Source organism: Amphiura filiformis, chromosome 15, assembly GCF_039555335.1.
Source record: "Amphiura filiformis chromosome 15, Afil_fr2py, whole genome shotgun sequence".
Lineage (NCBI taxonomy): Eukaryota > Metazoa > Echinodermata > Ophiuroidea > Amphilepidida > Amphiuridae > Amphiura > Amphiura filiformis.
In genome coordinates, this window is record NC_092642.1 from 36,982,751 (window position 1) to 37,008,270 (window position 25,520).

General features: G+C 36.7%; 1 protein-coding gene across 1 annotated transcript; it reads left to right on the plus strand.

Moving 5' to 3' along the window:
* The first annotated feature begins 249 nt into the window (after positions 1–249).
* On the plus strand, positions 250–25,520 carry LOC140171576 (neurotrypsin-like). The gene is made up of 8 exons (XM_072194852.1): positions 250–491; positions 1,298–1,656; positions 7,530–7,880; positions 9,204–9,542; positions 10,281–10,637; positions 11,460–11,537; positions 12,132–12,231; positions 24,300–25,520. Exons 2-8 carry the CDS (start codon positions 1,539–1,541, stop codon positions 24,394–24,396), a joined length of 1,440 nt encoding a protein of 479 aa, XP_072050953.1. The 5' UTR covers positions 250–491; positions 1,298–1,538; the 3' UTR covers positions 24,397–25,520.

Genomic DNA, 25,520 nt, shown 5'->3' on the forward strand with positions numbered 1-25,520 from the left:
TATGATATGGTATATCCATTGCTGAATATTAATATTCATTATCGGTGTGAACGCAATCTTTATGTCTCTTACAATAGTTACATTTGGTAGTGTGTATTATTTCTTATACAGGGCCAGAATCTCCACTACCTGTACGGTTAGTTGGAGGCAATGTTCCTACGGAGGGCGGAGTAGAAGTTTTCTTTCAAGACACGTGGTTCGGTGTATGTCTAGAACGGCCTACCCAGTTTCAAATTTCTACAGCGAGATAGTTTGTCGGCAACTCGGCTATACCAATGGGACATCTTACTTAGTATCACACAGGAACATAATTCCTGATGAAGTTCCTGCGGGTTATTACCACGGCACTCAGATGTTAAGGTTAGCGCCAGAACCACTGAATTGTGACGGAAACTCTGCAGGCTTAGACGAGTGCCAGACATATGCGTGGGGTGATAACTTCTACTGCAATCAGGCGGCCGGTGCTGAATACCTAGCAGTAGTTTGCAATGGTACGGTTTTTTAAATCTCTGTAATGAATCATATGATGAAATGCTAGTAATGTCTGCATTGTAATCATTTTAATCTTATTAATGGTATATTAATGGTACGGAGTTTTGTTTTACAATGACACCATTTATCATTCCAAGTAACAGAGGTCTAGGTGATAAAAATCACATCTTCTAGACACCATATTGCAGTTTCATCTGGAACTTTATATAGGCAATCCACGGTGATCAAAAAAGGAATTTGGTAATGCCTTGACATATAAAATTACAATTTCAGGTAACTGTACTTACCAGCAACCAACATCACCTTATGACATCCCCTACCAAGCCCAACCTCAACACGCCAAGTCACGTCGAAATATGTGACCGTACACCACGAATGAGTTGTAAATGTCCTCAATTGTATTCTGAGTTACAGTGTAAAATGGGCATGAAGGTCGTATTCATAGGCACCTCAATTTGGTGCTACGTGTACCTCATTTAATGAGATACACGTAGCACCAAATTGAAATACCTATGAATATGACCTTCATGCCCATTTTACACTGTAACTCAGAATACAATTGAGGATATTTACGGCTCATTCGTGGTGTACGGTCACATATATGCGGATTACCGAAGTTGTGCCAACAGGATCGATATACATACACCCGCGCACAAATGTACAGAATGTTAAGAATCTGTTCCCCACCAAACCTTTCAGGTGATGCGATAATTAGCACACAATTTATGTTTCATATTCTTTGCTAAAGTATCATTTTTAAACACTCAATCCCATTTTACCAAGTTTCTTGTTCATTTGTTCACAGGTGACGAACATTTGCCACTTCGTTTAGTGGGTGGTTCACGTCCTTCTGAAGGTCTGGTGGAGATGCAATTCCGTGGCGAATGGGGACACATTTGTGATGAAACACTGCACAAACAAGACCTTGGAGAAAGGATTTGTCGAGAGTTAGGATATCATACGGAGACATCTCTCACTCATACCAGGTTTCACCGCAACTTTTTGGAGTTGAATCTCCTTATGCTGCTTATGCTGGAATTGTCTCGATGACGGTTGGAAGATGCAATGAAAATGAAAACTTGATTCAACGTTGCCAATCTTCGAGTCTGTGGGGTGCGTCCAGCTGTCCTTACTCTGCGATATTATTAGCTGTTGTGTGCAATGGTAAGATGAAATTAAATCATTTTCTTCTTTCGTTGAGATATGCTTTTGTTTGTTTGTTTGTTTGTTTGTTTTATTTCTTCTTTAACCTGGGACACTCAATCAGTTGAAAACACAATTAATCATCTGTTCTTCCTTGAGGCCCAGGGATCAATACAACATTTACATAACATAATTATTAAGGTTTTAAAAATACTAAATACATTCAAATACATGATAATATTGCAAATTTAGATAAATACAATGTTTACAAAATAAATCAAATTACAATGTAACTTTACAACATGTTTAAAATACTATTAATACTACATACATAGGCAAAGCATATAGAATAAAGGATCAAATAATATGGGGACCCAATAAGCATTAAAACTACTTAAAAGATAAAACACTACAAAAATCAACCTATGAACCAGCATAGCTATAAAACATTAATATTATTCAAAACTATCGATTGCACCAAATACAAACAAAATAATTAATTTAATGTCAAATACAAATAATTCAATATGGAAATTGATTGCACAAAATAGTAGGCATAGCATGATAGTATAAATATAACTCAAACAAATCTTGTTTTGCAAAATAAACGAATGAAGCCAAAATATGAAACAAATTTAAAGGCTACTATTTAAGAATCATAAAATTGAGAGTTGTATATTGTTTTGAAAGTTGCTGTGCTAATTGGGAGAGGTGATTTCAGTTTAGGATCTAGTGAATTCCAGGCCTTAGCCCCTCTGAATAAGAATGAGCGTCTACCAGCTTCAATTCTGGGTTTGAAATTAAGTGCAATATTGCCATGAGCGCTACCACGTGTATTGTGACGATGACTGGTTTTCACAGAGGTAAAAATTGTTTGCATATACTTTGGAACAAAACCAGCAATACATTTATAAGTTAAAAGACACAGATGGTCTTGTCTAAGGTTGCTAAGAGGCTTCCATTTAAGTTTTTCCCTGATTAAAGAAGATGGTGTCCTGACTGAACTTTAAGAATGGCCCTCCCAGCCCTGTTCTGGAGACGCTCAATCCTATTCAGAAGCGTGTTATTGCAATTTCCCCATACAGTATCACAGTAAGTCAATCTTGGAAGAATAAGAGCTTTATAAATTGTATTCATGTGGTTAGCAGATAGCCATTCCCTGATTCTGTACAACATACCAATGTATTTCGAAACTGTTAAACAAGTTTGATTAATTTGTGCTTCCCATTTTAGATTTTGGTCGAGAATGACTCCCAGGTATTTACATTGATTTACATTTTCAAGTTGTTCCCTATTCATGTAAAGACTTAGCTCATCAACCCTTGCATTAAAATAACTTGAACAAAAAAGCATGGCTTTTGTTTTTTTAGCATTTAAGGTCAATTTGTTCACTTCCATCCACGATGTAATTCGTTTAAGATCATCATTAAGATGCACATTGATCTCATTTATGTCTTTTGATGAGCGAAAAACGGCCGTGTCGTCAGCATAAAGCGTGATTTTGGTATCACTGGACACAGTTAGAGGCAGATCATTGATGTACATCGTGAATAGAAGTGGGCCCAAAATTGTACCTTGAGGCACACCAAAGCTGACACATTTGAATGCAGAAATAGTACTACCAATCTTAGTTGCCTGCTCTCTATCACTAAGATAAGATTTAAACCAATCCAGCTCCAGACCCAAAATTCCAAAAGATGTAAGCTTCTGAATAAGAATGGCATGATTGACCGTATCGAATGCCTTTTTAGGTCAATAAAGACCCTCCAACAAAATGGCCAGCATCAATGTTCTGGAGGATGTATTCTGAAACATCGATCAAAGTGGTAAGTGTGGAATGTTTGGGTCTGAATCCGGATTGATGTGAAGAGAGCAAATTATGTTGACTTAAAAGGCATACAACTGATTATGAATTAGGCGTTCAAAAGTTTTCATAACAACAGGAATAACAGAAATTGGACGGTAGTTGTTGACCTCGTCTCTGGACCCCTCTTTGAATAAGGGAGTGACTCTACATAATTTCCATTTTTGAGGGACCTGCCCACTGGATAAGCTGTTGTTGAATAACTTAGTCAAAGGAGTAGTAAGGGGACCAGCCCCTGCTTTGAGAAGCCGACTGTTAATACCATCTAAACCAGTTGCTTTCTTTGTATCTAGAGACTTGAGACACTTAAAAACCTGCTCCTCAGTTATGGGGGAAAATTTAAAATGATTACCCTTAAAAGTAGACATTTGATTAGAATATTTATCATCAACATTGTCAAACTTTTCTGCTAATTTTTCACCAACAGAAGAAAAGAAATTGTTCATAGCATCAGCTACTTGTTGTTTGTCATTAACAATTCCATCCTGCGTTTTAACAGCAGGGATATCACTTTTGGTTTTACCAGGTAATACGGTTTTAAGTGTTTTCCAAAGTCCACGTGGATCACTTTTTGTTTCATTAAGTTTTTGCTGAAGATCCTTGGATTTCAATTTATTGCGCAAATTATTAACTTTGTTTCTGAGAAGTTTTGCCTTCTCCCAATCTGCTGAGGATTTGGATTTCTCAGCAATTTCACGAGCTTTTTGACTCTGCCGTCTCAAATTTAGATAATCATTAGTGATCCATGTGGGCTGTTGGTCAGATACTTTGATCCTCTTTATAGGAGCATGCTTATCACATACTGGAAGAAATAAATCAACAAACTTGTCCCAACCTTGGTCTGGGCTATCAGCCGTGCCAACAGGATCCCAGTTGATATCTTGAAGATCAGCTGCAAATTTGGTCTCATTAAAATGGCGGTAAGATCGAGCCTCAATAATTTTGGACTGACGTTTGATGGTAATATTTTTTCTTCCAGCATAAATAAGTGAATGGTCACTAAGTGTACAGGTATTTACATCTCTACTTGAGTACATGTGTGGCCTGTTAGTCCAGATATGGTCAATGCAACTTTTAGTGTTCTTAGTTATACGAGTTGCTTTTGTTATGATTTGTTGAAGTTTAAAAATACCCATTGTTTTTTCAAAATTTCTCCATTGAGAAGTATTTGTTTCAAATTGGTTGAAGTTAAAGTCTCCTACGCACACTATTTCACATGGAATTTTACGTTTATTTATTGATTCTAATACATCATGTAAAGCAATTTCAAAAGTCTCACAAAAGTTTGTTTCTATTTCTGATCTATAAACTGCTCCAAGAAGAATTGGACGAGTTTTTGGTAATGAAAGGTGAATCCATAACATTTCTGATGTTTCCGGTAGAATAGGCTCAAGTAGTGTATAAGAAAGTTGGCTGTTGACATAAATGGCTACACCCCTCCATTTCGGGTCCTGTCCTTCGGTGAAGATTGAAATTTGGAATGTCCAGCTCTGATGAGCAGATAGTATAATTGAGCTTAGTCTCCATTAAAGCAATGACATCAGGCTTACACTCAATAACTAACAGGCGTAGTTCCTCTAATTTTGCATATAAAGAACATATATTGAGCGAGATGATCTTCAGCCCTTTAACCATCCTTATGTTTGCTTAGTCAAGAAGAGTAGGGATAGAGACGGCGTACTCTGATTGAACGTACTCTGATTGAACAATTAATACATAAAGACGGTTCCATTTAGTGTATTACTTTCTGATAAAAACACATAAGTAACTACCCCGCTTAATGAATGACCATTATTCCAAAACGGTTTATCATATGTCAAATTTGGGATATGCCTTTGAAGCAAAATTCATACAATACAATATACAATACAATCACCAGCACTCTCTAAGTCTATGCTATTTAATCTAAAGACTGCACAAAAAGTAATGCAGCTGTTATAAATACGCCTATAGCGTCAGAACTACTAATAATTGTGTTCACAATATTTCAACATAGAAAGAAGGATGATTTATTTACGCGCATATTGATACGCCAAGCGCGAAGATAAATGATAGAGGGTTTTACGTCACAATGCTTGTGTAATAACCATTGATCGCTGTAAACGGCAACTTTTAAAATCGGGTATTTTTCTTTAAAAGCACTACTGTGTTGTTAAAGGTCCGTAACCCGATCGACAGCATCATCCCCCCGATTTTTTTCATTGTTGATGAGGTTTTGGTATCAAATAATAGATGCTATTTTTCTCATTACTGTCCTGAAATTTGACGCTCCAAGTCGATGTATTTCGGGAGAAATCATGAAACACAGCGGTTTTTACAGGTTACCAGTTGTTCGCATTTTACACGACACGGGAGTTTTGGGTAGTCATAGAATGAAATCGGAATAGATTCGGAAGACTTCACCCCAGTACCAATTCGTCCGCAAAATACATCAAATAGGCCCCTAATGTCAAACTATAGATGGCGCTATAATGATATAAAACAAAAACAAAAATAAAGAAATACATAAGATGCGAAATAAATAAGGAAACATGACCTATATTGTCAGGCATGATACGAGGAATATGAAAAAAATTATGAGAGCACCTCCCCCCATTAAAAAATTAGTTAAAAAATAAAACAAAGAAAAATCGTAAATATGTGAAAATGTGCATCATATAGCTAAAAATAAAGAAATAATTAAGCGAAGTAAATACAGCATGGGCTATCTTGTCAAGAATGATAATGAGCGCAGTGATATGTAATGTTTTTTAAGATTAATCAGTATGAATAGAGGGTATAAAAGTGTACAGGGGCGAGCCGGTTTTCAGTGCCAAGGCGAACACTTCCTGTTTCCACCGGGACATGCGCTCGGCCGTTGTTTCGGGATGCCTGACCAGAATGCAATTCACGCGTACCAGTGTATTGGCTTGCTAATATGCTAATTATTCACATTTATGCTGAAATTGTTCCCGTTTTCTCATATAGATTGATAAAGGGGACAATATTTGACATTGTATGTAAGTTTGAAGAGAATCCATATCCTAAACCGATAGGGTTACCCCCCTTTAATGTTGAACGACATTTGACAAATGGGGTATCAAAATGCGCGTAAATAAATCGTCCTTATTTCTATGTAGAAATATTGTGGAAACAGTTATTAGTTCTGAAGCTATAGGCGTATTTCTAACAGCTGCGTCACTTTTTGTGCAGACTTTAGTTCAATAATGTACTACTGTATGATAAATATTAGGGCTTATTTATAGGAGAAGAAAGTCCAAACTGTTATGGTGCATGTCCATTTAATGATAAGAATTTTTCGAGGAATCCCAGTGTCATTCACACCAAAGAACACCTTGCGACAAGCACTAGTCCCTAAGGACACACAACAAAAGGACAAACAAAGCAACACTGTGTACGCAATTCAGTGTAACGACATTGGATATGATGACCTACACAACAAGAATGTCAAAATATTAGATCGTGAAAGCAGATGGTTTGAGATAGGGAGTCAAGGAAGCGATTTATGTAAGACGGGAGGAGCCTTTACTTGCTTAATAACAAGCGAGGCGGGCTGCGTAACAACTGGGCAGCAACAATTTATTGTTCAAGAAGATCCCTCATAGGTTTGGCTCATATTCGACCTGTGACACAACATCCGCATCACAGGTCAACAAAATTTTGCCGCGCTAACATCAGTTCGCCTGATAATGCATCCGAGATGTGAAATAATGCCACTCATAAAGTCCAGTAGATCTGATTATAATCTCAAGTTTCGGTCATTCATTAAGGGTGGGTATATAATATAATTAATTAATATAATATAATATAATATAATATAATATAATATAATATAATATAATATAATATAATATAATTATAATATAATTATAATAATAATTATAATAATAATTATAATATAATTATAATATAATTATTAATATAATTATAATATAATTAATGTTTTAATAGAAATCATATTTTTAAAACTCTTTGAAGGTGTTTTTTATTATTATTATTATTATTATTATTATTATTATTATTATTTAAGACTCTACGCCTATGCCACGACCAACTCGACTGGCTGGATCATCTCTTCCCACTGAAGGACGGCTAGAAATACTTGGATTAAACGGTGAATGGGGTCGTGTGTGCTCTCCTCGATTAAGTCGCATAAGGTGGGACGGGAAAAGTGCTGAAGTAGCTTGTCGACAACTTGGGTTTACAAAGTGGTCACATCATTTAGCACCGGGTGCATATGGCGAAGGTTCTGGTCAAATATTGCTGACAGGTGCGGATTGTAACGGCACGGAAAGCGATCTGGAATCGTGCGATCATTACATGTGGGGATATCTAAATATCCCTGGCGATAGATGTTACGACATTACTTTGGCGTGTGACGGTAAGCTAAAACTGGGCTATTTTATTTCAAGTCGTCTATGTAGGTGGGATGCCTTTGTATTTTATGTTAAAATTCAGCTCGTGGACAGAGTGCAAGACCATCGTAGGGCTAAGTGATATTTTGGGCGAATTGTGGATGTTGATAAATTTGAAATCTCATCAGATCACGGTTGTTTGATGTGATCAATTATTAATTTTTGTGACAAAACGTTATAATGTTCAATTCTAATGTTCAATTCTGATGTTCCATTCTGGACAATACCAACAGCTATCACACTAATATAAACATATATTTTAACTATTTTTAACATTTTAACGTTTTTTTATGAAATAATTCATCTTTTTCTGCTCTTTTGTGGTAATTTTTATATATAAACTGTACATTTGTTTGCAAATTGAGGGCGCTATTTACATATATTTTCAATTTAAATTAGCCAAATAATGAGTTACATGTATTCCTCACATTTCATGATAAAAAGGTTTTTTTGAAAATTTCGTTGCCATTTGTTAGTCTTTTTCTGATGTTATCATTATACAAGTGTCTACCCTTTGTATTAAGGATGCAAACTAGATTTAAGATAAATAGCGCCACCATTGTTCAACTTTTCTTTAAAATGACTTTAGTTTTACATGCCATCAAACAACCATGTCATAATTTAAAGTTTGTTTGAGGTGCTATAATCAGACCGAGTGATCATTGTCGGTATCACATAACGCCGTCTGTGATATTTTTGACACTTTCGTGGATATTGGCTGAGTAAGTAGGTACTCAGCAAACACAAAACGTTTTCGAAATTATTCGTAATAGGTAAGAAAGGGTGGCCAGAAAACGTTTAGGCCAAGTAAAAAAAATACATGTTTCTCGTCCGCGCCCTCCTCCTTTTTAGAAGATTTTTCAAATTTCTTTTTATTTTGTAAACTTTCAGTTATAACTTGTTGAAAAACACCCACCTCTCAAAACAATAAAATAAAAAGGGCCTCCTCCTTTTTCTCAGATATCAATCTGCATGTCGAATACCCAAAATATGGTGCCAAATACATGTGTTTAGCGTCGTTTTCCAATAAAAAATAGAACATATAAAACCCCTCATCCTCCTAATTTTTAAAAACCCGGCCGAGAAACATATTTTTATTTTTACTTGGCCTTAAATATAGGTTTATATAAAGAGTATATAAACGCTATACAACGTTTTCATAACATTCGAAATCATTTTTTTTTTTTTACAGCCCCTAGAGCTCCATAGTTTGCACTTACTTTCCGCACGCACACCCTAGCGATTAATGAAATATGTGGAACTCAAATATCAATTTTATTTTTGTACAGTTCCCACACACATATCGCTTCGATTGGTTGGTGGTTCTGCTCCAACAAGAGGAATTCTACAAGTTAGTTTCAATGGCCTAGCAGGGAATATATGTAACAAATCGTGGGATCACAATGATACCCTGGTAGCTTGTCGTCAGCTGGGATTCGTAGAAGGTTTCTCATATGCAGCGCCATTAGAATTGTTTGATACTGAAGCTAGAGCTTGGACATTTTGGCTTGAAGATATAGGTTGTAAAGGAGATGAGTCTAATATTCAAGACTGTCCTCACTCAGCATGGGGTGATCAGCTTTACGAGGGATGCAAAGAAGGGGCTGAAGTTGCTATCGTCTGTAATGGTAACATGACTTTAAACGTTGTCATTATTCCATAATTATGATGATGATCATCATCATCATCAACATCATCATCATCATCACCATCCTCATCATCTTCATCACTATCATCATCATCATCATCATCATCATCATCATCACCATCACCACCATCATCATCATCATCATCATCACCATCACCACCATCATCATCATCATCATCACCACCATCATCATCATCATCATCACCATCACCACCATCACCATCATCATCATCATCATCCAGCATCACCATCATCATCATCACCATCATCATCACCATCGTCATCACCATCGTCATCAACATCATCATCAACACCATCATCATCACCATCATCAATATCATCATCACATCATCATCATCACCATCATATTCATCATCGTCATCACCATCATCATCAACATCATCAATATGATCATCACATTACCACCATCCTCGTCATCATCGTCAACATACCATCATCACCATCCTCGTTATCATCATCATCACCATCCTCATCACTAGCATCCTCGTTATCATCATCACCACCACCACCATCATCATCGTCATCATCCATCATCATCATCATCACATCACATCATCATTACCATCGTCATCACCGTTTTTATTTCTCTTTTATTGTCCCCATTAAACCATATAGAAACACCCTTTATCTGTGTGTATAGGTTGAAGTCGGATTTCGATTGCCTCTAATTTGCTTTATTTTTTGTTTACTCTCGAAGAACCAATTCCAGAAGTAAGACTAGTCGGTGGCAAAACTTCCAAAGAAGGCTTATTGCAGATAAAATTTCGTGGTGACTGGGGATATGTTTGTGCTAGCTCTGAAGAAGGCACTATGTGGACGGATGTGGAATCCAATGTAGTATGTCATCAGCTAGGGTACGACGGATGGGCATTCGCAGTCGCGTCTGAATTGTTTGGAATTGAATTTGATTTAAAAACAAGACATTCATTGAAGAAAGTACGATGCGATGGACATGAAGAAGCTTTAGTATTATGCCGACACACACCTAATTGGGTTGACGATATCTGCCCTGACTATGTAGGACATGGTGAATATGCAGCTGCGGTTATTTGTGGTAAGCAAAGTCAATAAAAAGTACAAATAATATGTTCCATTCATGATTAATTTTGTTAATCAAAGGGACCAGTATTAGAAATAAACCGGGCCTTCTGGTCAAAACCCCGTGAATATTGACGAGTGCCCGTAGATTATGAGACTTTGCCCAAATGAATATTGCAAATGCTGGTCTATTAAAAAAAGCCGAATATAAGATATTTTATATTCTTTATTTGACTTGTTAAACATTATGGTTCAGTTTTAAAATGTGGTTAAATCTGTTAAAGTCTACGTCTACGTGTCCCTTGATCTGGCTGATCGTTGGATGGAAGCCTAGTCCAGGGGCGGATCCAGGAATTTTTGATAGAGGGGGCGCCTTTTGGTCGATGACGAAAAAATGGTGTTAAGGGGGTTACTCCCTAGAAAACTCAACGGTTTTGGCCCATTGTTTGCTGTTCATGATCGAATTTTTTCATTTTTTTTAAATTTCTTTCATATTTTGTATTTTTAAGTTAGGCCGGCGCCTTTTGCTAGTCAAAAAATAGAGGGGGCGCGCGCCGGCTGCGCCCCCCCCCCCCCTAAATCCGCCCCTGTAGTCCTAGACAAACCAAGGATGGAACAATAATTTGTAACTAACCAAGCCAACTAGGTTGGCTTACATATCCCAGCAAACTGGCTTGCGAAAAGAAGAACAAATAAAAATAGCTAGATTAAAGTGACAGAAAGGAGAGAAGAGGGAAATTGAGCTAGGAAGGTGGAGGAAGCTCACATCCTCACTCTGGTAAAGAACCAGCCACTCACCAGTTAGTTAAGATTAAATAATTGTTCCTTACTATTTCAGTGGAAGATCAATTTGGGGTTTTATCGACAACATCAACGCCAAATTTTACGCCTGAAATTGAAGATGGAATGTCATTAGGTAATGATTGTTATTTTATGAACAGCAAATGTGTCGTTTATTGAATGAAACATAATAGTTTATGGTAGAGACTCACCTTGATTTGATATTTGTTCATCTATTATACGGGTACTCCACTTACTTAAAAACCAGTTTGAAAATTGGATCCTGCTACTAGTATTTGGTACTGTTATCAAAGTGTGGTAAATGATTTGGCAAGATTTTAGTATTTGTTATCCATTTAAAGTAAATCTTTGCACTATATGGAATCTAATATAGACATAGTCTTCCGATACAGTAAAATAGGTTTATATTATACTAACATTGGGCTATATTTAGAAGTCTTCCACAGAGGGAGTGCAAGTTTTGAATAGAATAGACAATTGGGTAACTTCCATTTGAAATACTCACTCCAGTTGTGGAAGGTAAAGCCTTAATACACGGAGAGTATGGGTTTCAAAATGATTAACTCTGACCTATTACGTTTGCAAAACATGCTCCCCCTGTGGAAGGTGTTTCCAAAATCTTCCACAGGGGTAGTGTGGAATTTAAATGGAATATCCCATTCTCCCAACGTAGTATTTACAATTTACTATTTCCATTTTATTCCCGCAGGATTAGTCTCGTCTTCAAATACGTCGATGATAATAATAGTATTTGTGATCGTAATCTGTATTCTGGTAATCGTACTTCTGGTGGTGTTAGTAATGTATAGGTAGGTAATAGTTATATAATATTGAATGGTTTTGGGTGTGATACAAGAATATATTGCACGAGTCGAAGACGAGTGCAATATTTTTCTATCGAAAAAATATTGTATTGCATCCGGGTATTTTTGCATCCGTGTATCGCTCAAAAGTCTGATATAAATAATAATCACGATTATCCCAGACACTGAAATGACGAAAACACTTACACCAAAATTTGGGCCTCTGGTCAGCCATTCAGAAAGAACGCATAATTTATTCAAGCAATGTTTTTAGAAAATTCCCTGGAATCAGCCAAATAATAATGATTTCTGGACAACTTTTTCGAACGGAGTAAATACCCGACCGAGCCTCCCAACAATTACTGGGAAGCTAGTTGCGCCTATAACCCAAGAGTTCCCCTTAACACACTGGGAACTATTTTGCTAGGCACTCATCTAGCGATCAACTCCTTATCGAGGAGGAAAAGCTCTATATACCAATGGACAAATATTTCGCTAGGCAATCCTCTACACGATCATCTCCTCGGAGGAGGAAATAAAAAGCTCCATAATACCAATGGAGAGAATATAAAATGCCGCGGACTTACATGAATTCGCTAGGCAGTCATCTAGCGCGTCAAAAGAAATTAAATGGCTGATACCTTTCTCATTTTCCAATTATATTCATATTCAGATTACATAGTGGACATCGGTAAATATACCCATGCCAAATACCCAGTAGGTAGATGCCTACGGATATTGGAACTACTAAATCGAATTTATTAATGTAGTACATGTATAATTCTGTACATTAAATCGATCATTTTAGAAAATGATCCAAAACTGCCACCCAAGTTCCTTGTCATCACATGCAAGGAAATTGCCAAACCACCCCTCGAGATTTTTATGCTTTACAAATAAGGCGAGCTCTTGGCTGTCTTTCCCTTCCTTGTTTATAATCTCCCTTATGGTGTTCTTAAAATAGTTTGTCCCAACTTATAAACCTGCCATTGTTGGTGGTGACGAATGTTGGTGCTAAAAAGTTTAGGATTTAACTTGACTGATTGGATCAACAGTCCTACCTAGTGAGCATTCTTATGCAGTACTAGTGGAAAAGAATGCCTGCCAATGCTTTGTTTTGGCCATCTGGTACATTCACGTACGAGAAAACCCCGAAAAGAAACAACAAAACCCACTGACTATTATAACTTCACAAGGATTGTTTTGAATTATTTGAATTTCCTTCCTTCTGAACATGTGAGATGAGATAATTATGCTACTGTCGAGTGAGTGTCTACTTCTCATATTTTGACCACTGTCAATTAACATGAATGAGTGTTTTAGTAGCTTAATAGGCCTACTATTACTTATTAACGAGTTACCATTGTAAAAATTGTGAATTTCCTTCTGCTTCAGGAGTAACAACTAGGTGATAACCTATTTAAAACACTGACATACCGAAAAACATTACTATACATGTAATCTATGAATTTCCGTCTGTTTCGGACTACACATAGCCTATTTGTACATACCAACTAGGACAAATGTTTTAGTGACCAATTTACCGATAAATGAAACTATATAAGGTCAATTTGCCATACATGGTGAACGAATCTGTCCTACAGTACGTTTAAATTCATAACTTTGATTTACCAAACTTAATAATAATGAAGAATTGTTCTTTGTTTGATAGGTACAAAAAGAAAATCATTTGTTTTACCAAACTTGATAACACTCTTATAGCATTGTACATTAATTATGTTATATGAAATTCTTTTTGCTTCTTTAAATGACTACCCCTGGTCTATCAGTGAATCTCTACTGGGACAAAAGGTGCTTAATTTAACTGCAATTTTAAAGGTTAATTTGCCGTAATTGGAACGAAGAAATAATAATAATAATAATAATACATGGGATTTATAAAGCGCCCACGATGTAAAAACATCCTCAAGGCGCGGCGCTGCACAGAATCTTAAATTTACACCCACTAAAATAAAAATTAAAATTAAAAATAGGGCCTACATGCTGAACAAAATAGTATACATAAAAAATACGCATGATAGAACCATACACACCTTAATATACTAAAACCATGAAAACATAATAATAATGTACAAGAGTTCTGGTAGATACGAATAAGAAATCATTTACCATGAATTTGTTTTTATAATTTCATAATAATCACTCTACTCAATGTAGCCATTAACTATATGTAATATGTTATATGCATATCCTTATGCCTCTGTTAGTAACTACCTACAGTCTATAAGCGAAACTTACGAGGCGGTGAAATTATAAGTATGCCATAATAGATGATACTGTAATTCAATTAATGACAAATTATTCTCTTTGTTTGATAGATACAATTATTACAACATTTAATCACACACACATGTTTAACTTGATGATAATGAAGATCCAGTCTTTGTTTGATAGATACAGAAAAAATTATTTGCCTTATACAATGCAGGTTTGTTTTACCAAATTTGGTAATAACCGCTCGACTAGCCATTAACAATAGGTAATATATTATATGCATTTCCTTCTGCCTATGTTAACAGACTACCCCCAACCTGTGTCGGAGAATAGTTAGGTGACAAAACGTATAGTGTAAAAAGTAATTTGATTGAAAACATTGCCAATTTGCAATAATTTAATTGATGAATAATTTTTCCCCCAGTAAATAAATTTTATTCGGACTCTGCACCTGCGCACCCCTATCTGCAAATACACAAATTTCCCTTGATTTATTAATATGACCATCTATAAAAGTTTGATATGATAACCGATATTTCTCTTCAATTTGAATTCTACCCCATAGAATTTGGGGTTATTTCTCCAACTAGCAAAAGTTTGCCGTTATTTCTCCAACTAGCAAAAGTCAAGTTGTCGGATGTGCTATGACACCTAAAAGATAATTCATGCAGCAACGAGTTTGGTTAATTAGCTACTCCGAGATAAATCCACTCACTTCAATTGCCTTCAGATCGCTTCAGCATTTAATGTATGACATTTTATCGCTAAAATGATCCATTGATGACACCAAGATAATTCTGCAGTTTCCTGCAACCGCTTCCTTCATCTGTTTCTTGTATTATTTGACATGGACATATTGCCCAAGAATAATATATGCCCAATCAGTGGTACAAAATAAATTTTGACATTTCCATCAAGCTATGGAATGATCTTCCTCTTTATTGCAGCTCCATTCGTAGAAGCATTTTTGACATTTTATCACTAAAATGATCCATTGATGACACCAAGATAATTCTGCAGTTTCCTGCAACCGCTTCCTTCATCTGTTTCTTCTATTATTTGACATGGACATATTGCCCAAGAATAATATAAGCCCAATCAGTGGTACAAAATAAATATTGGCATTTCCATCAAGCTATGGAATGATCTTCCTCTATCCTTTATTGCAGCTCCATTCGTAGAAGCATTTTTGACATGGACTTGTTAGCATACAGCTTCCATAATTGCTTATGCTATTTTTTACTCGCGTGAAGAACTGTATAATATATAATCTTCCCGTTCACAACTAGCATTTTGGTTCGCCTCCTCGCCATATTAAGGTGCAACAATACTCCATTTGAAGGATACAATGTATCTAATGTAGATGAAGATTCTTCGTTATCTGTACATGCTCTAAATGTAGTTAGCCGTTATACACAATAAAATTTTTCACCATTAGAGAAGTTACCGTTTCCTTAAGGTTATACTAAACTTTGTAATGATCGATCCAGAATGAGACTGCATGTAGCCCCCTTTAAAATTATCTATTTCTGGAAATAAATATCGTAGAGAGAAAACGCAAACTACGTCTAAAAGCTGAAAGTGTAAGGGTTATTATTATGCTTGAATTTTCCACTTGGCTCAAAAAGAAATGTACTTTTCAAACATTTCAATTTTTTTCAATATCCGGAGCATCAAGATTTTTGGGAACAAGGCCATAATTTCTCAGTGGAAGTGGCGATTTTGTTGGGAACTACGACGCACATTACAAACAAGTCAATAAAAGAATGTGCATATTCATTCTTGATATTGCTTGTCTCGATTTGTTTTAGTAAGCTTACATGTTGGCCGAATTTGAAGTAAAATGGCCTCCACTTGTATGTCGTTTTGTAACCAGTAATAATAATTCCGTGCACGATTTCATAGACAAAATTCTGACCTACATTATTTCTATAAACCCTCTTCTATATACAGGTGCTATTTAAATTTTTATTTCGATAGCAGAAAATTGAGATATTTGCTATTTTTCCGACTCGCTGCTGTCAAATTGTCTAGTTTCGCGATAAAAAGATACAGCGAAATCAATATTTTTTTAGAACCATTTCACCTCGTTTCGGCTTGTGCTTTGAAGTACAAACTTCAAAATTGATATAGTGATTCTATATTTCAAGCTGCGTCATACTGTGTTTTTCTTACCTCTGATTGTCGCTGCTCAAGGCCAAAATTCGAAATTTTTTGGACAAAAGTGGCACTCTCATTTTTTTTTACACACGCTGTTTACGTACGACATGTACAACGGGCTCTATTTGTGGTGTTGCCGCCGGGTGTTGCCGAGTTTGGATTTTAAAATATTTAGGTATTTTCTAGCTTAAAATCTAGCGCCAATGAACCTGGTGCATGGGAGGGGAAATGTGGGGGGGGGGGTAGTTAGGGCGCGAAAAAAATGTGCACATTTTCATGCTTGCTGCGCTTGCAACAGGTAGATATTTAGAAATCCATTTAAGGTATGGGTATGGAAATTGGGGATCCCAAAAATTGGCATATAGGCCTAGGCATATGCAAAGGGGTGGGGGCATTTTGGCAGGCCAAGGGGAGGGGCCACAAAATTTGGCAGTCCAGGGGTGCGGACAAGCGATTTTGGCTGGCCGAGACGGGAGGCAAGCGATTTTTAGCGAGTCGCTTGGAAATTTTGGCTTATAGGCCTAATTAGTAGGCTAATACCGGTACTGATTGCACAGCCTTTCGAGAAAGCAATTTTTGGCAAGCCGGGGCCGGGGGAGGGAATAAATTTTGGCAAGTCGAAAGGGAGGAAGAATGACTTTACCTAGCACACATTAAAGGGGCATTTCGTGATCCACAGCCTCATACAACCCCATAGGCCTACGTCCTTTCTCACAAGTTAAGATTTTTATACCACTCATCCCGCTCTGGCCACATGTTTAGGCATTTTCACGCAGATCAATTCGTTAAGCAATGGAAAATATTGCCAAATTTGAATTTCGTTTTAAAAGCCTACTCCCCATTAAAAAAAAAACACTAATTTTTGGGGATTAATAAAAAGTTCTGTAAAATGAAACAAAAGGCTGCCTCAATCCTAATTATTCATTTAATAGGCCAGGCCTTCATTTCTGAAAATAGCGGGAGCTCAGTTAGTCACTCTCCTATGTGTACTGAGGAGCTTGACAAGGAGCTCAATTGTATAATATCAATATTAAACCATATAATTTTCAAGAAGTGAGCAGCTCAATAAATGCCAGTGGTAAAATTATTAGGCCTACGATATTTTATTTGACTGTGATCCGTTTTAATAGGCTATATACACTGTATATACCTTTAAAATTTCTAAAATTGGTGGAATTGAACAAGCTCTAAATTTCTCATACGTCCAGCATAACCAAGGGCAACTGGGGTGGGGTGGGAAAGCCCCTAGCTATGGCCATACCCGTAGTGGCGGAACCAGAATTTTTTCGCGGGGCATGGGGGAAGTGAATTTGAGACGGGGTCACTTGGAAATCATTGCACTAAATTGCCGCAAAAAGTGGAAAATTACATAATTGTGGGGATTTTGCCTAAAAACTGAGTGGGAAAGAAAAAATATTGGGGAAATACTGCCCAACCCCCTAGGGGCGCCACTGCATATCCATCCATGATGCTAGAATGACGGAAGTTCTGGCGCTGAAATTCAATTTCAATATCACGAGTTTTTATCAGGGATTTTACCAAGGGAAGGCGATAGGTGTAGGATTTTGCTGATATATACCAGGCAACCCGAGAAAGGAACAGAGGTGTGGCTAAATAAGGGAGTGTTCATTATAAATATTTTTCATTTTCATACTTTCGACGCCGAGAGCATAATTATTTGAAGCGTAGGCCTACATCGTGTCAGTCACATGGTCACATATTTTCTGTTGAAAGAGAAACGCACATGTCTCTGATTAGCTCGGGGATTAGCTACTGCGCGCTGCGTGCTGGCCTGTTGTTGTCGAGTGGAAATGGGAAATTTATGAATGAACTTCCGCAACTTTGCAACATCATCACGCAGCGGCGTAGCTGGGATTTTTCCAGGAGGGGCAAGACTGTAGGCCCTATGGGGCGGGGCCCAAATCCACCAAATTTTCCCACTGGGGGCGGGGGCCCAAATAGACAATTTTTGCCAGGCTTATTGATAAATAATATATGGTAGGCCTATTGAGCTGTATTGCATATCGTTTGGATTCCCCATCTCTCTGCCCCTCCTCTCACCCTCTCTTTTTTTCCTCTTCCCCCCCCCTCTTTCCCCTTTTTTTCCTTGCACTAGGGGGCGGGGGCCCAAATAGGCAATTTTTGCAATTGCCCCCCCCGGCAGCTACGCTACTGTCATCACGGTAGACATACGCGGTAGCCTACAACTACAAGAAAGGTTTACAGACAAATATAGGCCTAGTAGGCCTATCAAAATGTTATATTTTTATATTTTCTGGTGGACTCGCGGAGAATATCATGTCATGGAGGTCCCGGCGCTGGGTTGGGGGGGTCTCAAGGCATTTTGGTATGCCTACCCATGCTTGATTCCGGGAGGTTTTTAGCAGGCCCGACCATTTTTTTATAAAAACACCTCAGGGCGGGTCTCTTCAAAACATTTGTACCGCGGGGATCAAAGTCACCCACATATGGCCTAATTTGACGCGTTTTTAAGGGCACTTTTGCCAAAATGCGCCCAAAAGTTGGTCTTCGCTGTAAACCCACCCATCATAGTCGTTGAAAAGGTAGGCCTACCCCAAAACTGTGGCACATCCACGAACCCGAGGGAGAGACCTCCGCGGGTAAAAACACACCTCTAGCGGGACCAGATTTATAATTTAAAATAGGCCTACATTTTGGAAGCCAGTCATCACGACAAAACGGGCCATGGTAGTGTTAATGGTATTAACACTTTGATTTTAGGCTTACTAATGATGAGTGTAGGCCTATAAATTGCAAATTTGCACACACCCCGGGGAACCTTCTCAAGTTGGGTAAGGATGCGATTTTAAACCAAATTTGAATAAAACAGACCCAAAATTGTATCAACTTTTGGACTGAAAAAAAGTCGCAAATTTTTACTTTTTCGATAAAATTATTGAAAAATACCCTTCTTAAACCTAATTTTCATGACACTGAGGGTCAATAAAATCATGGCTAAAAATACAACAGAGTCTAAACTAAATGGCTGAAAATGCACCCCAAATCTGCCGCACATCCCCACGACACATTTCACCTTATAGATTTTGAAAATTGTCGCAATAAAATAGGCCCGAACTTATCCCAAATTATCCGGCCCCCGAAAAATATTTTTTGCAGGTGAGGTTGGAGTCTTATTATTTTATTCTCAGAGAGGATAGGGGTTGATATTTTTAGCAGGGTACAGTTTGTCTTGTTTTTGTTTTGTTTTTGACGTTGAAGTTCCAGATTCTTTTTTTCATATATTATTATTCATTTATTATTTATACCCTGTACGTGGGGAAAAAGACACACGACAGCTACAGAGAAGCCACGAAAAAAACTCCTGTGAAGTGCATGAAAATGCCCCGAAAATGTGCCAACCGAAACACCCGAACAGGAAGATAAAATAAAAAAAAACCAAAACCCAGGACATTTCCCGAAATAAGTTCCAAATTCTTTGTCCCCACTAAAATATATTATGAACACTCCCTTATGAAGTCTGCCCTCTTCCGGCTATTCTGGTAGTAGGCGTTGACAATTACCTATATTTTTGAAGCATGTTTGAACCCGATTTGTTCTCTATTCACATTTTTAACGTTGCAAGTAACATTTCAAGACCTCTATTTGTGACAGGTATTTAATTATCTTGCTAGAGATGTGCCTAAAGTTGAAATTCAATATTTCGGATCGCAAAGATCGAGAGATATAAAGTTGCTGAATATCAGTTTAACACCATGGATCATATGGGCGTCTTATATGAACGATTATGATAGCTAAGCAAAAATGGCTGGGATACAGGTTGTATAAATACTACATGAATATTCATGAACTATACAGATTCCATTCTTCTCTAATAATAAAGATGTCAATCACTCTCCTTGACGACAGTTGCTTGGCGCTTGTAAACAAATCGAATAATAGTGCTTGACAAGAGCTAAAAAATAGGCTAAAAACACATTTTCACACATTTTTTTCCGGATTTTTTTATTTCACATGATAAGTAGACATATTTTCTTACGTATAAGGTAATAACATATTTTTTCTGGAGGTAAAGCCCTTCAACACTTTGTTTAACCTTAATGCTTGTGCTCTAACAAAGATCGTTCCTCCCCATAGAGCCAGGTTACAATTCAAAATATACTCCATCCACTGTCATAGGCATGGTAATTACGGGCTTTCTGTTGCAGATCCCGCAAGATGTCCTCCCTTCTACCACCTGTCTCGAAGTAACCACATGACCTGCAGTGAATTAAAAGACAGAAAAAAGAGAAGCAAATTCTGCCAGCAAAAGCCCTTTTACTTTGTGTATAATTCATGCCTGTCTATAAATGACATCCAATATATTCAACAATTCAACTCCTTTATTAATCTATTTGAACTCCGACAACCTTGGATTGAACTTGTAATAAAGGTCAAAAACACATAATTAAACCCATTTTTTATTCATATTTTAAAATGTATTTATTTATCTATTTATTTTTAAAGGCCGTTTTGTTTTTCATAGACGACATAGACGATAGCGTTGAAGTTACTCTTTTTTTGTTGTGATTCGTTTTATCCAAATAGAAAACTCGGATGGCTTCCAAAATTAGAGCATCATGTGTCCACGTCATGATGCTTGCGTATAAAAGTTTGAAATTGACAATTCAATTCACTCACATGGCTTTTATATACCAAGAGAGAGAATCACGCGTCTACGGCCATGATGATGATTGCGATAAATTGACCATGAAATTCACTCATATTATGACTATTATTATAATTTTACCCAGAGAGAGCATCACGTGTCTACGCCCATCATGATTGCGCTAAACGGATTGAAATTAAAATCACTCATATGGTTATTATTATACAAAGACACTGATTTTCCAATTCAGAACAAAATGTTTGAACCATGTTGCCAAAATATTGAAATTGACAATTAAATTCACTCATATGACTAGGCCTATTATAATTTTACCAAACAAAGCATCACGTGTCCATCCCATGATGATAACATGTGCTAAATTCACTCATATGGCTATTAAATACCAAGAGAGATTTTCCAATTCAGAACAAAAATTTTGAACCGTGTTGTTATACAACTTTCAATTTCAAACCAGAACAGAAATAGATTGTGTTCCTTCAGACTGCCTAATATAATTATGATGAACATAGAAATGGTAATTCAAAACTTTGCTTTCCCTTAATTTCAACCATTTTCCATTCTCCTACCTGCATGATTTATAATTATTTATGAGGTCAAAAACCCTGATAACCCAGTGACCCCCCGGCTATATACTGCCGTGATTCAGTGGCCTATGTTAGTAATGTACATACATGTAGGCCTATACATGTAGACGACCATGTTTGACAATTTTGAAAGCAAATTTCTCACCGTGTTATTCACTGTTGACGCAAAATACAATACTCTATTTGGCCATCGCCTGTTGCCACCGCTTACAAGCATAGGATAAATATTACACCACATTTCGCCATAATGCATTTTAGAAACGCTTGCAGTTAGAATAAGAAAAATTTTAATTGTAATTATTGCACAGGTCACGGCGACCCTGTGACCTTTCCGGAAAAAGCCGAGTGGCAGGTTTTTCAAATAAATATTTTCTGTGTAAAAACTGTACCATCAGATAGGTAATGGAATATATGAATATTAACTGTACATCTATCACAAAAAATGTTTGATAACAACTTGCGTCACAATTGATCTAGTATAGAAGGTAGAGAATTTATTTCAATCTTATATACGCCATTTTTTTTTGGAATTAAGTGAAAATTAATTCTGTAAAAACTGTAATTATTTCATGTAATTTTCACATTAGACCCGACAAAAGAATACCGTTTTGTTGTTATAATAATCTAATCTTTTGATTTCGTAAATAAAATTAGGGGTCTAATGTGGATTTAGGATGCAAACTGGAACAATCCAATGCCTTGGCAAAAACATTTGCTTCAAAATGGAGTTCGGATGTACTTCGTAATACAACTTCCGCCACTGCGGGAAACCACATGCACAGCAGAGCACGTGGCCGATATCAAAATCGATTTTATGTATTATGTATATATAGCCCTCGTATTAATTGTCTCTATGCGCTTGAGAATTCTACAATATAAATAATGGTAGCTTTATTATAATACACATTAATGTTTTAAGCAGATAAAATTCCAAAATATGATGTAGTAATGAAGTTGCGATTTATTAATATTATATGTTTAAATGTTCATGATGACACTATCAAGTCCTTCGTGGTCGAGCGGTCTAAGGCGCTGGTCATATGGTATATAATACGTGATAGCGGCGCAATGCAGCGTGAGTTCGAGCCCCGCCTCTGCCTATAAATTAAATTTCCTTCTTTTTTAAATTTCATATTATGTTAGGGAAATGTGGCTGGGAGAATGTATGTATGGCGAAGAGTGGTGTGGATAAATATAGTCTCTCTTCTGACAAATGTAATAGCGCTAAGATATCGCCTACAATATTTCAACACATTAGAATTATTCCATACCACCAGTCCGGCAATCCCAATCAATAGTACTCGTACATGCATGACTTCCTCAGATCACTGTTTAGACAATCGACCACGAAAGTTTTATCGAGTTATACATGTTATACAAACAACTCCAGACTGTTCATTGTACCGTCACAATTCATTTCATGTGATGTGATGTGGTGTAAACTGTAAGCTTACTTGCTTTTTTTCTTTCCAGTTGTTCATATTCGAGATATCCTTGATGTGTTTTGTGTCCACATCCGTTGGCTTCACCACTACCCACTTTTTTGTAAGCTGTGACGGCCTATTCATTGTCTTATAGTTGAATAAAAAATTTCTGCATCCGTTCTTGCTGAAAAACTGACAGAGAAAAAATATTGTATTGCATCCGGGTATTTTTGCATCCGTGTATCGCTCAAAAGTCGGATATAAATAATAATCACGATTACCGCATACTGCCGAATAGCAAACATCTGTACACCGTTCCTTTGTATTATATTGATCACGTTATCGAATTATGTACAATGCGAAGCTGCCTCGTGCTCAGCTAATCGCGTAAGTTACTACCCAGCAAACACAAAAGGTTATTTTTAAGGCTTTGATGTCGGTAAATACGTTTTAATAACGTTAAATGACGGGTTATTTTATATAAAGGTCATGAAAACGTTTTTAAAACGTTTTGTATGAAACCACACTACAACAGAATGTTTTCAAAATGTTGTAAAATATTTTTGCAGACATTTATTATGTAAGAATATTTGACAGTAAGTATTCAAAATAGATTTGGAATGTTATGAAAATGTTTTATGCCCTTTATGAGCTTTTATGTACACTTTATATAACCTGACATTTAAACGTTTTCTGGCGACCTTTTGTAACCTTTTGTGAATAGTGTTTGCTGGGATACAAGGGTCATATATAGGGATGGTTTATAGTCATCTAGCGCTAGTCATTATGCGGATATCACGATTCACGACTGACTATAAAACGTGTTGCCGTTAAAATTTATATGTTAGAATCAAAATATTGATTCTGGTTTCCTTCTTTTACTATGATACCATAATTTTATATCCATAATTATTTGTTAATTTCACACAATGATCAGGGTATAATAATCCTTATAAATGTAAACTTTGAATTTAAGCTTTTATTTATATTTTTCTCCCTTTTCTTTTTCTCCCTTTTCTAAAGGAGAAAAACACACAGCTATATCACAACCGGAAAATCAGATTGCGGAGATGCGGGAGAGGAAGAGATTGAAGGACCACCAGGCGAATCAAGATTGTAACTGTGCATTTATAAGTGTTAGAACCAACGGTCCGTATGCACAAAACAAGCTAGACAAGGTCTAACTTTAGACTTCACGGTCTAACTTTAGACCTCTCCTAACTACAACTATATGGAGATTAGTCATGTACAGTATAACTTTTTGGTACTTGCATGCCTTATTCCATATTGTTGTTGCTTATGGCAAATACATGTATTAATATTAAATAGCTTCATTTGTACTTTGTTAGGAATAAAGAAGGAAAAGAACGGATATTTAAAGGGATCCTCCCTAAGTCTAACCTCTTTTGCAACATGGCTGCCAAAAGCATCCATATTGTAATTAGGAGGTCATCGGTTCCATGTACAGTTTTTTAAGTTGCGTAGTTGTATATCTCATGCAAGAAAACATATAATTAGACACCAAAATCGGGCGTTTCAGGAGGTGAGCCCAAGCTAAATTTATTCAGAAACAATCAAAGATGATGAAAGATCCCAAAATGACTCTCAAACTTTTGTTCTATGATTTGGTTACGGAGTCTACAGGCTGGTCCTTTACTAATTGATTATAGTGCCGCAAGCCATGATACACGTACATCGAGTGCACGCCGTATTATCCGTGCATCAATCGCACGCCGTGGGTAGAGATGTATTTCCCATGTTTAGATAATTTAGACAATTCTTGTTGACTCTCCAAACCGTGCGCACGCAATCATCTCGTTTCCTGATGTTTTGTTTAGGCTTTCGGTTTATGACAACGAGTTTACTGTTGTCATAATTAGCGCGTGTATCAAATTCAATTATGCTCGATGTAACTACTCGTGTAAGGTTTATTATTATTATACATAGGGCCTACATTTATTATTTTGATCCGTGTGTTTAAAATTGATGTAAAATCACAATAAATTTTAAAATTCCACAAATTACGTAATTCTGGTTTCATGTTGTTCATTTCGTGTTAGCCGTCCCTAGATGATGATTTAAGGAAGCCCATCATGCACTGCAAAAGTGTTATCAATAGAGTTTCAACTGTCACTTTACTTTTTAAATCCCATTGAATTCTATGCAAAAGATGATGTTTTAGAATTGTGTGTGTGTCATTATTACTTGAAATAAAATTAAAATGTGAAATCGACCAGCATGTTC

What these genes read in the sequence shown, in the direction of transcription:
- LOC140171576 (XM_072194852.1), top strand. Translation starts at nt 1,539, where the DNA reads ATGACGGTTGGAAGATGCAATGAAAATGAAAACTTGATTCAACGTTGC. An exon ending in AGTTGCTATCGTCTGTAATG is followed by an intron (nt 9,543 to 10,280) that starts GTAACATGACTT and finishes TTACTCTCGAAG; the next exon opens with AACCAATTCCAGAAGTAAGA. An exon ending in TGCAGCTGCGGTTATTTGTG is followed by an intron (nt 10,638 to 11,459) that starts GTAAGCAAAGTC and finishes TTACTATTTCAG; the next exon opens with TGGAAGATCAATTTGGGGTT.